At 41.1% G+C, this 14,056-nt stretch overlaps 1 protein-coding gene across 2 annotated transcripts in view; it reads left to right on the forward strand.

Annotated features, from left to right (window-relative positions):
* The window catches only part of LOC128663468 (DNA-directed DNA/RNA polymerase mu), a 146,784-nt gene that overhangs the window by 17,806 nt on the left and 114,922 nt on the right, over positions 1–14,056 (forward strand). For both annotated transcript variants that reach the window (XM_053717812.1, XM_053717811.1), the window contains exons 4-5: positions 5,359–5,430; positions 7,358–7,456. In XM_053717812.1, the coding sequence (XP_053573787.1) occupies positions 5,359–5,430; positions 7,358–7,456 (171 nt within the window). The remainder of the gene's footprint in view (positions 1–5,358; positions 5,431–7,357; positions 7,457–14,056) is intronic.

Below are 14,056 nucleotides of genomic sequence, written 5' to 3' on the forward strand. Positions count from 1 at the left end.
TGGTCCTGGTTTGGCCAAGATCATTTCCGAAATTACTGGTGGAAAGGGATCTTTCCTACCTCAAGACAAGAAGGCTAGACCTGAGGGTCGCCAGAATTCTAATTTTAGTTCCGTTCATAACTTCAAGGGACAAAGGGATTCCTCTTCCAAGCTGGAGATCCAGTCAGCCTTGGAATAAGGGGAAGCAAGCCAAGAAACCTTCCTCTGAGTCTAAGTCAACATGAAGGGGCCGTCCCCAATCCAGTTTTGGTTCAAGTAGGGGGCAGGCTTTCCTTTGTTCGGCAGCCTTGGATCCGCGATGTCCCAGATCCTTGGGCTGTGGAAGTTGTATCCCAGGATACAGCATAGGGTTCAAGTCTAGTCCCCCAAGGGGCAGATCTATCCTGTCAAGGTTATCTGCAAAACAGGTGAAGAGAGGCCTTCTTGAATTGCGTAAAGGACCTATCTTCTCTGGGAGTGATTGTCCCAGTTCCTGTAGCGGAACAGGGTCAAGGATTTTGTTCAAACCTTTTTGTGGTTCCCAAAAAGGAGGGAACTTTCCAACCCATATTGGATCTCAAGTGTATCAACAAATTTCTCAAGCTTCCATCATTCAAAATGGAGACTATATACTCCATGCTATCCTTGATTCAGGAGGGTCAGGTCATGTCTACCATAGACCTGAAGGACGCGTATCTGCATGTCCTTATTCACAGGGAACAGCACCAATTCCTGTGGTTTGCCTTTTTAGACAAACACTTCCAATTTGTTGCTCTTCACTTCGGCCTTGCTATGGCTCCTCGGATCTTTACAAAAGTTCTAGGGCTCCTTTTGGCGGTGGTCAGATCTCAAGGGATAGCGGTGGCGCCATACCTGGACGATATCTTGGTTCAGGCGCCATCTTTTCATTTTAGCAAAATCTCATACAGACACTCTGTTTATTCTTTGTACCCACGGATGGAAAGTAAATATGGAAAAGAGTTCCCTGGTGCCAGACACCAGGCTATACATTTTGGGAACGATCATAGATTCTCTGCCCATGAAGACTTTTCTGACGGATGTCAGGAAATCCAAAATTCTTGCTTCTTGTCGTTCACTTCAGTTCTCTATCCGTTCATCAGTTGCTTAGTGTATGGAGGTAATTGGTCGAATAGCTGCTTCCATGGACATTATTCCTTTTGCTCGTTTCCATCTGAGACCTCTACAGTTATGCATGCTCAGACAATGGAACAGAGACAATTCGGATCTCTCGCAGAGAATAGTTCTAGATCCCCTAACAAGAGACTTTCTATCTTGGTGGATTTTGCAGGATCATCTATATTAGGGTACATGCTTCCTGAGACCATCCTGGGTGATTGTGACCACAGATGCCAGCCTGTTGGGTTGGGGAGCAGTTTGGGGTTCTTTAAAGGCTCGGGGTCTTTGGACTTGTGGAGTCTTCTCTCCCCATAAAAATCTTAGAGTTGCCTGGCCTCAAATAAGTTTGGTCCAGTTTATCAGTTTCTAATCGGACAACATCACCTCGATGGCATACATCAACCACCAGGGAGGAACTCGGAGTTCCTTAGCTATGAAGGAGGTGACTTGCATTCTCCAGTGGGCACAGTCTCACGATTGTCTCCTCTCTGCCATCCACATCCATGGGGTGGACAACTGGGAAGTAGATTTTCTAAGCAGACATACCTTTCATCCTGGGGAGTGGGCACTTCAAACGGAAGTATTAACAACGATAACCTTCAGGTGGGGGGTTCCAGAGTTGGATCTGATGGTGTCTCATCTAAACGCCAAGGTACGGGTCAAGATCCAGAGATCCCCAAGCAGCTCTGATCGACGCTCTGGCGGTTCTGTGGAACTTCTGTCTTGCGTACCTGTTTCCTCCATTTGCTCTCCTTCCTCAAGTCATTGCTCGTATCAAGCAGGAGAGGGCGTCAGTGATTCTAATAGCTCCTGTCTAGCCTCGCAGGATTTGGTTTGCGGATCTGGTGAATCTTTGAGATTGAACGCTTAGTCTTAGCTAGGCGCGGTTTTTCTGAGAAGGTCATTGATAGCATGCTTCAGGCTAGTAAACCTGTTACTCGTAAGATTTACCATAAGGTATGTCGTAAATACCTTTATTGGTGCGAATCGAAGGGTTTCTCTTGGAGTCAGGTGAGGGTTCCTCGCATTCTGTCTTATCTTCAGGATGGCCTGGAGAAAGATTTGTCAGTCAGTACTCTGAAGGGTCAGATTTCTGCACTGTCTATTCTTTTGCACAAACGTCTGGCAGATCTGCCAGCTGTTCAATCTTTTGTTCAGGCCTTGGTGAGAATCAGGCCTGTGTTTAAACCTTTTGCTCCTCTTTGGAGTCTTAACCTTGTTTTTAAAGTTTTGCAGCAGGCTCAGTTTGAGCCTATGCATTCGGTTAATATTAAGTTGTTATCTTGGAAAGTTTTGTTTCTCCTTGCTATTTCGTCTGCTCGCAGAGTTTCTGAGCATTCGGCTCTGCAGTGTGATTCCCCTTACCTTATTTTTCATGCTGATAAGTCGGTCCTTCGAACTAGGTTGGAATTGCTTCCCAAAGTAGTATCGGATTGCAACATCAATCAGGAAATTGTTGTTCCTTCCTTTTGTCCGAATCTTCCTTCTCAGAAGGGTCGCCTGTTGCATAACCTAGATGTTGTGCGTGAGCTAAAATTTTATTTTCAAGCAACTAAAGATTTCCGGCAATCTACTGCCGTATTCATCGTTTCCTCTGGTAAGTGTAAGAGTCAGAAGGCCACTTCTACTACTCTTTCTCTCTGGTTGAGAAGTGTTATCCGGTTAGCATTTGAGACAGCTGGACAACAGCCTCCTGAGAGAATTACGGCTCATTCCACTAGGGCTGTCTCTTCTTTCTGGTCTTTCAAAAATGAAGCATCTGTGGAGCAAATCCGCAAGGCGGCCACTTGGTCCTCATTGCATACTTTTTCCAAATTCTACAAATTTGGTACTTTTGCCTCGGCATCTAGTTAGCCAATCACAAAAGACAAATGTGTTCAGGCACTGTTAGGTGTTAGTTTCATGGGGGGAGTGTCAGGTCAGGCCTAAGCCTCGGGCCCGCTATATCACCTGGAGCAGATGTTTATTACCTGATAAGGATATCCTTAGAACAGACTCAGACCACGCAGCAATGATCCAAAACTATTCTGTTTATTACAAGTTGTTAGGCACTTTTATAGCCAAGAGTTACAGCATATCGGGTTAACAAGTGACGTATTCATAATTACATCATCTTACATATTATTTCTGCAAGAACAAAGAAACTCATTTAAAATATAATTAAAAGAAAAGGAGTGTTAGGGAGTCATTTCTACAGAAATACCTAACTACAGATAAACAGTAACTGGGCCTCCTAGCCCAGCACAAATCACAGCCGTTTGACATCTTGTAGAGATAACAATGCATCCAAGCACATCGTCAGGGTCATTCTCAGGGCTATTCTATCTATGCAAGTCTCCCTAACATCAGCATATTCTCACTACAAGATGGATGCCTAAGACAAAATGGCAAGATGGATGCCTAAGACAAAATGGCGGCGAAGAACAAGATGGCGCTTGTCATGCTAACAATAATTCCTAACAGGCACCAATTAGCAGCAGCTCCCACTAGTGTAGGATTTGTGCGCTTTCTTTTATTTTTTTTCAGCAAGGGATACCAAGAGAACAAAGCACATTTGAAAATAGAAGTGAATTTAAAAGTGTCTTAAAATGACATGCTCTGTCAGAAACATGTAAGTTTAATTCTGACTTTCCTATCCCTTTAACAGCTCTGCTGGGGTGTTCTTTGCCTCCTCCTGCTGGCCAGGAGTTTAATTCCCACTAGTAATTAGAATGGATTTGTGGACTCTCTATGCCAGGAAAGAAAGAAATTTATCAGGTAAGCATAATTTTTTTTTTTTTTTTAATTTTTTTTTTTTTTAAATAATTACCCTTTCATGTTTTTATATATTTAGCCGTTTCTCAGCCCGTAACGGATACTCTATTTCTTACTTCACTGACGATTCAGGCGGTAGCCAATCATATAGCGTCCCAGGGGCATTATTACTTCTATTAACTTGCTGGATGCCAAAGGTGGCGCGATACGATTGGCTACAACCTGAATCGTCAGTGAAGTAAGAAATGGTATACGTTATGGGCATTATATAAAAACATGAAAAGCGTAATTATAAAAAAAACGTTTACAATGCCTTTCATGAATAAAAATGCCCATCTTTTTTACTTTGATTACAAATATTGTTACTATAAACGATGAAGTTTACCATCACTTTAAAATAAATGTTTACGTTTTTGGTAAAATGTGGATTTTGGTAAACAATTCGGTTACTGTTTTTTGATGCACCTTAACAATACAGTTTCTTTCATGAGTATTTTTGTGTGAATGGTTCAATGATTTGTTTTGTATAATTTTTAAATAATGATTTTCATTGTACAGTATACATCCCTTAGTAAGATACCCTGTTTTATAAGAAATTGGTACTGGCGAGCATTTTTAAAGAATCTCAACAGCCCTCAGTGCTTTAAAGGGATACTAAACCCAATTTTTTTCTTTCTTGATTCAGATAGAACTAATTTACTCCTATTATCAATTTTTTCTTCGTTCTCTTGGTATCTTTATTTGAAAGCATGAATGTAAGCTTAGGAGCTGGCCCAATCAGCACCTTGGTAGCACTTGCTGATTGGTGGTTAAATATAGCCACCAATCGGCAAGCGCTACCCATCGTACTGAACCAAAAATTATCCAGCTCCTAAGTTTACATTCATGCTTTTCAAATAAAGATACCAAGAGAATGAAGAAAAAATGATAATCCGAGTAAATTAGAAGGTTGCTTAAAATTGCATGCTATTTCTGAATCATGAGAGAAAAAATTTGGATTTAGTGTCCCTTTAATATTGATTTTGACTGTCTAATTTAATTGAATGCAGTAACCCATAATATCAATTCATAATGTGTCTTCAATTAACAATTTTATATAATTTTGCATACTATTATAATTAACCATTATTTTTAAGTCTGAACACTTCATTACAGTTGTAAACGAGGATTATGATGATTACATTAAAGTTCTGAACAAGCAGTTTAAAATGTGATCTAAATTAATTTATGTGTATTCAAAAAAACAAGTTTGTTGCAAAAAGCTGCAGGACAAGTGCTGTTGAATGTTGTCAGTGCTATGTATTGGTGAAGTTGACATTGTACAAAGCTGCCACACAGAAAATTCACAATAACCAGGTTTTCTAATTGATTGGAATTGTATAGAATTTTACCCAGCAAATAAATACTGAACATATTTTTTGACATGATTGTATGTGCACTCCTAGAAGATTCCTCATTCTTTCTGTTCTTTATGTTTTCTGGTTTTAGGGCAGAATCTCGACAGACATCACACATGAACCCCAGGATTTCCTTTCAGGTCGGAGTATAATGTTGGATCAGGTGAGGAAGTAGACAAACATGATATAAAACTCCATATTGATAGGGACAAGCCTTTACCAAGAACTATCCTTCTTGAGCTAAAACAGTACAAGAATGTTTACCTAACTAAAGCACACTGGGAAATTACACACAGACTTTGTGTATTTTCCAATATGTAGTAAATTATGTCATTGTTCATTTTGCAGCATCAAAAGGGTTACAAACGAAAGTCTTAAAGGAACATTGTAGTGGAAAATCATTTGCTGTAATTTCTTAGAGCATGTCATTTTTGCATTATTTACCCTGCAACTCTGTTTAATCCCTGCGAAGGGGTTAAGCAGATAGCTTAAAGGGACAGTCAACAGAATTTTTGTTGTTTGAAAAGATAGATAATCCCTTTATTACCCATTCCCCAGTTTTGCATAACCAACACAGTTATAATACAGTTTTACCTCTGTAATTACTTTGTATCTAAGCATCTGCAAACTGCCCCCTTATTTCAGTCCTTTTGACAGACTTGCATTTTAGCCAATCAGTGCTCACTGAGTCCTAGGTAACTTCACGTGTGTGAGCTCAATGTTATCTATATGAAAAACATGAACTAACACCCTCTAGTGGTGAAAAACTGTCAAAATGCATTCAGATTAGAGACGGCCTTCAAGGTCTAAGAAATTAGCATATAAACCATCTAGGTTTAGCTTTCAACTAAGAATACCAAGAGAACAAAGCAAAATTGGTGATAAACTTAAATCGGAAAGCTGTTTAAAATTACATGCCCTATTTGAATTTATTTTTTTATTTTTTTGGACTTGACTTTCCCTTTAATTTCTGCTTGAGAGCCTGAGCAGGAAACAGCTGGTCGCTTAACCACTTCAATCATCAGCTTTGTTCAGCTTGGGAACTGCAAGGTTTAACATTGGGTAGTGCAGTACAATTGTTATTTGAAATATGCAGCTGTGTATTTGGAATGGTTTTGTTACTTTCTGACTGTTTATTCACCTGTAGGAGGGGAAGCACGTGTTTATCTCCCATGCTTTCTGTGAGTAATGTTGATGCCAAATGTGTGGGTGCGTCGCTTAAAGGGACATTATACGATAAGTAAATTTTATAAGCATAGTAGTGAGGATCTCCCCCACCTCCCTCTAGTCATGCGAGCCACTATGTTGAAATTATCCTTTCATTGAATTCCAGTGCTAATGTGTTTTCTCATGTGTAGCAACTATCATTCAGATACCTGCAGTGTAGCTTACTTTCCAAAATGACAGCACCTATGATTAAAGTTAGTTGCCTGAAATGTAGTTAGTGTTTTATGTCATTTTTAATGCCTGTATCTGCAGCAGATTTCATGCACATTAAACTTTATCACTAGCAATGATAACTTTTGACAGAAGCAATTTTTTTTGTTTTTAAGTAATTTTATTTTATATTTTCAGTGGTATTTAAAATGTACTGCTATGTATTTCAAATGACACTTTCATTTATTTGAAATTGTGTATCCAAATCAGAGTTTTTCCTAAACTGTACACATTAGATTGTTTTAATTCTTGAAAGAATCGTTATGTCAAAATTGTTGGATAATTTCATCAATCTCATAAAGATTATACACAGAGTAAACTGGGGAGAATATTATTTGTATTTGCTTCAAAACATAGAGGTGGAAGGGAACAAAGCCATAGAGAAACAAGCACACATATAAAGTATAATACACATACAAGGTGTGAGAGGCGAGATATAACAAGCAGCACAGGGAGTCTTGGCCAAATAGCCACTTGCTGAGCAGCTTTCTGAAGCAGAGGTGATCAAGAGTAGCCCTGATGTTCCAGAGATATGTGCCAGAAATAATTGTCGTGATTCTAACCATATCCTAGTGCCATTCTCATTGTTAATAATTACAGTGTCTTGTCTTTTAACAGCAATAACCTGTAGATTTATTTATGTTTGTCCTAAGACTGAAGAGTGTTCACCTGTCTCAGGGAAAGTTTCCCATAACCTCTCATATGCCTGCAAACGTCGGACTCCATTGCATCACCATAACCAGGAGATTACGGTAATTAAAAAGTGTTATAGTGAAGCTCTAAGTAAAGGGATTGCAATATAAAAACACAATTTATGCTTACCTGATAAATTTATTTCTCTAGTGGTGTATCCAGTCCACGGATCATCCATTACTTATGGGATATTCTCACTCCCAACAGGAAGTTGCAAGAGGACCCACAGCAAAGCTGTTATATAGCTCCTCCCCTCACTACCATATCCAGTCATTCGACCGAAAACAAGCAGAGAAAGGAGAAAACCATAGGGTGCAGTGGTGACTGTAGTTTAAATTTAAAAATAACCTGCCTTAAAATGACAGGGCGGGCCGTGGACTGGATACACCACTAGAGAAATAAATTTATCAGGTAAGCATAAATTGTGTTTTCTCCAACATTGGTGTGTCCGGTCCACGGCGTCATCCTTACTTGTGGGATATTCTCTTCCCCAACAGGAAATGGCAAAGAGTCCCAGCAAAGCTGGTCACATGATCCCTCCTAGGCTCCGCCCACCCCAGTCATTCTCTTTGCCGTTGCACAGGCAACATCTCCATGGAGATGGTTAAGAGTTTTTTGGTGTTTAAATGTAGTTTTATTCTTCTATCAAGTGTTTGTTATTTTAAAATAGTGCTGGTATGTACTATTTACTCTGAAACAGAAAAGGATGAAGATTTCTGTTTGTAAGAGGAAGATGATTTTAGCAGACAGTAACTAAAATCGATTGCTGTTTCCACACAGGTCTGTTGAGATGAAGTAACTTCAGTTGGGGGAAACAGTTAGCAGTCTTTTCTGCTTAAGGTATGACTAGCCATATTTCTAACAAGACCATGTAATGCTGGAAGGCTGTCATTTCCCCTCATGGGGACCGGTAAGCCATTTTCTTAGTTAAACATAAAAGAATAAAGGGCTTCAAAAAGGGCTTAAAAACTGGTAGACATTTTTCTGGGCTAAAACAATTGCTTTACTAGGCATATTATGCAGATTCTAACTAATTATTGGTATTATAATCTTGGGGAAAGTTTAGAAAAACGGCAGGCACTGTGTTGGACACCTTTTTCAGATGGGGGCCTTTCTAGTTATAGACAGAGCCTCATTCTGGGACTGTATAGGGGTTAAATGTAAAAACGGCTCCGGTTCCGTTAATTTAAGGGTTAAAGCTCTGAAATTTGGTGTGCAATACTTTTAATGCTTTAAGACACTGTGGTGAAATTTTGGTGAATTTTGAACAATTCCTTCATACTTTTTCACATATTCAGTAATAAAGTGTTTTCAGTTTGAAATTTAAAGTGACAGTAACGGTTTTATTTTAAAACGTTTTTTGTGCTTTGTTGACAAGTTTAAGTCTGTTTAACATGTCTGTACCATCAGATAAGCTATGTTCTATATGTATGAAAGCCAATGTGTCTCCCCATTTAAATTTATGTGATAATTGTGCCATAGTGTCCAAACAAAGTAAGGACAGTAATGCAACAGATAATGATATTGCCCAAGATGATTCCTCAAATGAGGGGAGTAAACATGATACTACATCATCCCCTACTGTGTCTACACCAGTTATGCCCACACAGGAGGCCCCTAGTACATCTAGTGCGCCAATACTTATTACCATGCAACAATTAACGGCTGTAATGGATAACTCCATAGCAAATCTTTTATCCAAAATGCCTACTTATCAGAGAAAGCGCGATTGCTCTGTTTTAAACACTGAAGAGCAAGAGGACGCTGATAACTGTTCTGACATACCCTCACACCAATCTCAAGGGGCCATGAGGGAGGTTTTGTCTGATGGAGAAATTTCAGATTCAGGAAAAATTTCTCATCAAGCTGAACCTGATGTTGTGACATTTAAATTTAAATTAGAACATCTCCGCGCACTGCTTAAGGAGGTGTTATCTACTCTGGATGATTGTGACAATTTGGTCATTCCAGAGAAATTATGTAAGATGGACAAGTTCCTAGAGGTTCCGGTGCCCCCCGACGCTTTTCCTATACCCAAGCGGGTGGCGGACATAGTAAATAAAGAGTGGGAAAGGCCCGGCATACCTTTTGTTCCCCCCCCTATATTTAAGAAATTATTTCCTATAGTCGACCCCAGAAAGGACTTATGGCAGACAGTCCCCAAGGTCGAAGGGGCGGTTTCTACTCTAAACAAACGCACTACTATTCCTATCGAAGATAGTTGTGCTTTCAAAGATCCTATGGATAAGAAATTAGAGGGTTTGCTTAAAAAGATTTTTGTACAGCAAGGTTACCTTCTACAACCAATTTCATGCATTGTTCCTGTCACTACGGCAGCGTGTTTCTGGTTCGAGGAACTAGAAAAATCGCTCAGTAAAGAATCTTCGTATGAGGAGGTTATGGACAGAGTTCAAGCACTTAAATTGGCTAACTCTTTTGTTTTAGATGCCGCTTTGCAATTAGCTAGATTAGCGGCGAAAAATTCAGGGTTTGCTGTCGTGGCGCGCAGAGTGCTTTGGCTAAAGTCTTGGTCAGCGGATGTGTCTTCCAAGACAAAATTGCTTAACATTCCTTTCAAAGGTAAAACATTATTTGGACCTGATTTGAAAGAGATTATTTCAGACATCACTGGGGGAAAGGGCCACGCCCTCCCACAGGATAGGTCTTTTAAGGCTAATAATAAGCCTAATTTTCGTCCCTTTCGCAGAAACGGACCAGTCTCTAATTCTGTATCCTCTAAGCAAGAGGGTAATACTTCACAACCCAAACCAGCCTGGAAACCAATGCAAGGCTGGAACAAGGGTAAGCAGGCCAAGAAGCCTACCACTGCTACCAAAACAGCATGAAGGGATAGCCCCCGATCAGGGACCGGATCTAGTGGGGGGCAGACTTTCTCTCTTTGCTCAGGCTTGGGCAAGAGATGTTCAGGATCCTTGGGCGCTAGAAATAGTTTCTCAAGGTTATCTCCTGGAATTCAAGGAACTACCCCCAAGGGGAAGGTTCCACAGGTCTCAATTATCTTCAAACCAAATAAAGAGACAGGCATTCTTACATTGTGTAGAAGACCTGTTAAAGATGGGAGTGATACATCCAGTTCCAATAAGAGAACAAGGAATGGGATTTTATTCCAATCTGTTCATAGTTCCCAAAAAAGAGGGAACATTCAGACCAATTTTGGATCTAAAGATCCTAAACAAATTTCTCAGGGTACCATTGTTCAAAATGGAAACTATTCGAACGATCCTACCTACTATCCAGGAAAATCAATTTATGACTACCGTGGATTTAAAGGATGCGTACCTACATATTCCTATCCACAAGGAACATCATCAGTTCCTAAGGTTCGCTTTTCTGGACAAGCATTACCAGTTTGTGGCACTTCCATTTGGATTAGCCACTGCTCCAAGGATTTTCACAAAGGTACTAGGGTCCCTTCTAGCGGTTCTAAGACCAAGGGGCATTGCAGTAGTACCTTACTTGGACGACATCCTGATTCAAGCGTCGTCCCTGTCAAAAGCAAAGGCTCATACAGACATCGTCCTAGCCTTTCTCAGATCTCACGGATGGAAGGTGAACAAAGAAAAAAGTTCTCTGTCCCCGTCAACAAGAGTTCCCTTCTTGGGAACAATAATAGATTCCTTAGAAATGAGGATTTTTCTGACAGAGGTCAGAAAATCAAAACTTCTAAGCTCTTGTCAAGTACTTCATTCTGTTCCTCGTCCTTCCATAGCGCAGTGCATGGAAGTAATAGGATTGATGGTTGCAACAATGGACATAGTTCCTTTTGCACGAATTCATCTAAGACCATTACAACTGTGCATGCTCAGACAGTGGAATGGGGATTATACAGACTTGTCTCCGTCGATTCAAGTAGATCAAAAGACCAGAGATTCACTCCGTTGGTGGCTGACCCTGGACAATCTGTCACAGGGAATGAGCTTCCGCAGACCAGAGTGGGTCATTGTCACGACCGACGCCAGCCTAGTGGGCTGGGGCGCGGTCTGGGAATCCCTGAAAGCTCAGGGTCTATGGTCTCGGGAAGAGTCTCTTCTCCCGATAAACATTCTGGAACTGAGAGCGATATTCAATGCTCTCAGAGCTTGGCCTCAACTAGCAAAGGCCAAATTCATAAGGTTTCAGTCAGACAACATGACGACCGTTGCATATATCAATCATCAGGGGGGAACAAGGACTTCCCTGGCGATGAAAGAAGTGACCAAGATAATTCAATGGGCGGAGGATCACTCCTGCCACTTGTCTGCGATCCACATCCCAGGAGTGGAAAATTGGGAAGCGGATTTTCTGAGTCGTCAGACATTCCATCCGGGGGAGTGGGAACTCCATCCGGAAATCTTTGCCCAAATAACTCAATTATGGGGCATTCCAGACATGGATCTGATGGCGTCTCGTCAGAACTTCAAGGTTCCTTGCTACGGGTCCAGATCCAGGAATCCCAAGGCGACCCTAGTAGATGCACTAGTAGCACCTTGGACCTTCAACCTAGCTTATGTATTCCCACCGTTTCCTCTCATCCCCAGGCTGGTAGCCAGGATCAATCAGGAGAGGGCCTCGGTGATCTTGATAGCTCCTGCGTGGCCACGCAGGACTTGGTATGCAGACCTGGTGAATATGTCATCGGCTCCACCATGGAAGCTACCTTTGAGACAGGACCTTCTTGTTCAGGGTCCATTCGAACATCCGAATCTGGTTTCCCTCCAACTGACGGCTTGGAGATTGAACGCTTGATTTTATCAAAGCGTGGGTTTTCAGATTCTGTAATAGATACTCTGATTCAGGCTAGAAAGCCTGTAACTAGAAAAATTTACCATAAAATATGGAAAAAATATATCTGTTGGTGTGAATCTAAAGGATTCCCATGGAACAAGATAAAAATTCCTAAGATTCTATCCTTTCTACAAGAAGGTTTGGAGAAAGGATTATCTGCAAGTTCTCTGAAGGGACAGATCTCTGCTTTATCTGTTTTACTTCACAAAAGACTGGCAGCTGTGCCAGATGTTCAAGCATTTGTTCAGGCTCTGGTTAGGATCAAGCCTGTTTACAGACCTTTGACTCCTCCCTGGAGTCTAAATCTAGTTCTTTCAGTTCTTCAAGGGGTTCCGTTTGAACCCTTACATTCCGTAGATATTAAGTTATTATCTTGGAAAGTTTTGTTTTTGGTTGCAATTTCTTCTGCTAGAAGAGTTTCAGAGTTATCTGCTCTGCAGTGTTCTCCGCCCTATCTGGTGTTCCATGCAGATAAGGTGGTTTTGCGTACTAAGCCTGGTTTTCTTCCGAAAGTTGTTTCCAACAAAAATATTAACCAGGAGATAGTTGTACCTTCTTTGTGTCCGAATCCAGTTTCAAAGAAGGAACGTTTGTTACACAATTTGGACGTAGTCCGTGCTCTAAAATTCTATTTAGAGGCTACTAAAGATTTCAGACAAACATCTTCCTTGTTTGTTGTTTATTCTGGTAAAAGGAGAGGTCAAAAAGCGACTTCTACCTCTCTTTCCTTTTGGCTTAAAAGCATTATCCGATTGGCTTATGAGACTGCCGGACAGCAGCCTCCTGAAAGAATCACAGCTCACTCCACTAGGGCTGTGGCTTCCACATGGGCCTTCAAGAACGAGGCTTATGTTGACCAGATATGTAAGGCAGCGACTTGGTCTTCACTGCACACTTTTGCCAAATTTTACAAATTTGATACTTTTGCTTCTTCGGAGGCTATTTTTGGGAGAAAGGTTTTGCAAGCCGTGGTGCCTTCCATTTAGGTGACCTAATTTGCTCCCTCCCTTCATCCGTGTCCTAAAGCTTTGGTATTGGTTCCCACAAGTAAGGATGACGCCGTGGACCGGACACACCAATGTTGGAGAAAACAGAATTTATGCTTACCTGATAGATTACTTTCTCCAACGGTGTGTCCGGTCCACGGCCCGCCCTGGTTTTTTAATCAGGTCTGATGAATTATTTTCTCTAACTACAGTCACCACGGTATCATATGGTTTCTCCTATATATATTTCCTCCTGTCCGTCGGTCGAATGACTGGGGTGGGCGGAGCCTAGGAGGGATCATGTGACCAGCTTTGCTGGGACTCTTTGCCATTTCCTGTTGGGGAAGAGAATATCCCACAAGTAAGGATGACGCCGTGGACCGGACACACCGTTGGAGAAAGTAATTTATCAGGTAAGCATAAATTCTGTTTTCTCTAGTAAGGTGTATCCAGTCCACGGATCATCCATTACTTATGGGATACCAATACCAAAGCTAAAGTACACGGATGAAGGGAGGGACAAGGCAGGTACTTAAACGGAAGGTACCACTGCCTGTAAAACCTTTCTCCCAAAAATAGCCTCCGAAGAAGCAAAAGTATCAAATTGGTAGAATTTTGAAAAAGTATGAAGCGAAGACCAAGTCGCCGCCTTGCAAATCTGTTCAACAGAAGCCTCATTTTTAAAGGCCCAAGTGGAAGCCACAGCTCTAGTAGAATGAGCCGTAATCCTTTCAGGGGGCTGCTGTCCAGCAGTCTCATAGGCTAAGCGTATTATGCTTCTTAGCCAAAAAGAAAGAGAGGTTGCCGAAGCCTTTTGACCTCTCCTCTGACCAGAGTAAACTACAAACAAAGGAGATGTTTGTCGAAAATCCTTAGTAGCTTGTAAGT

This window comes from Bombina bombina, chromosome 6, assembly GCF_027579735.1.
Source record: "Bombina bombina isolate aBomBom1 chromosome 6, aBomBom1.pri, whole genome shotgun sequence".
In the NCBI taxonomy this organism is placed as follows: domain Eukaryota; kingdom Metazoa; phylum Chordata; class Amphibia; order Anura; family Bombinatoridae; genus Bombina; species Bombina bombina.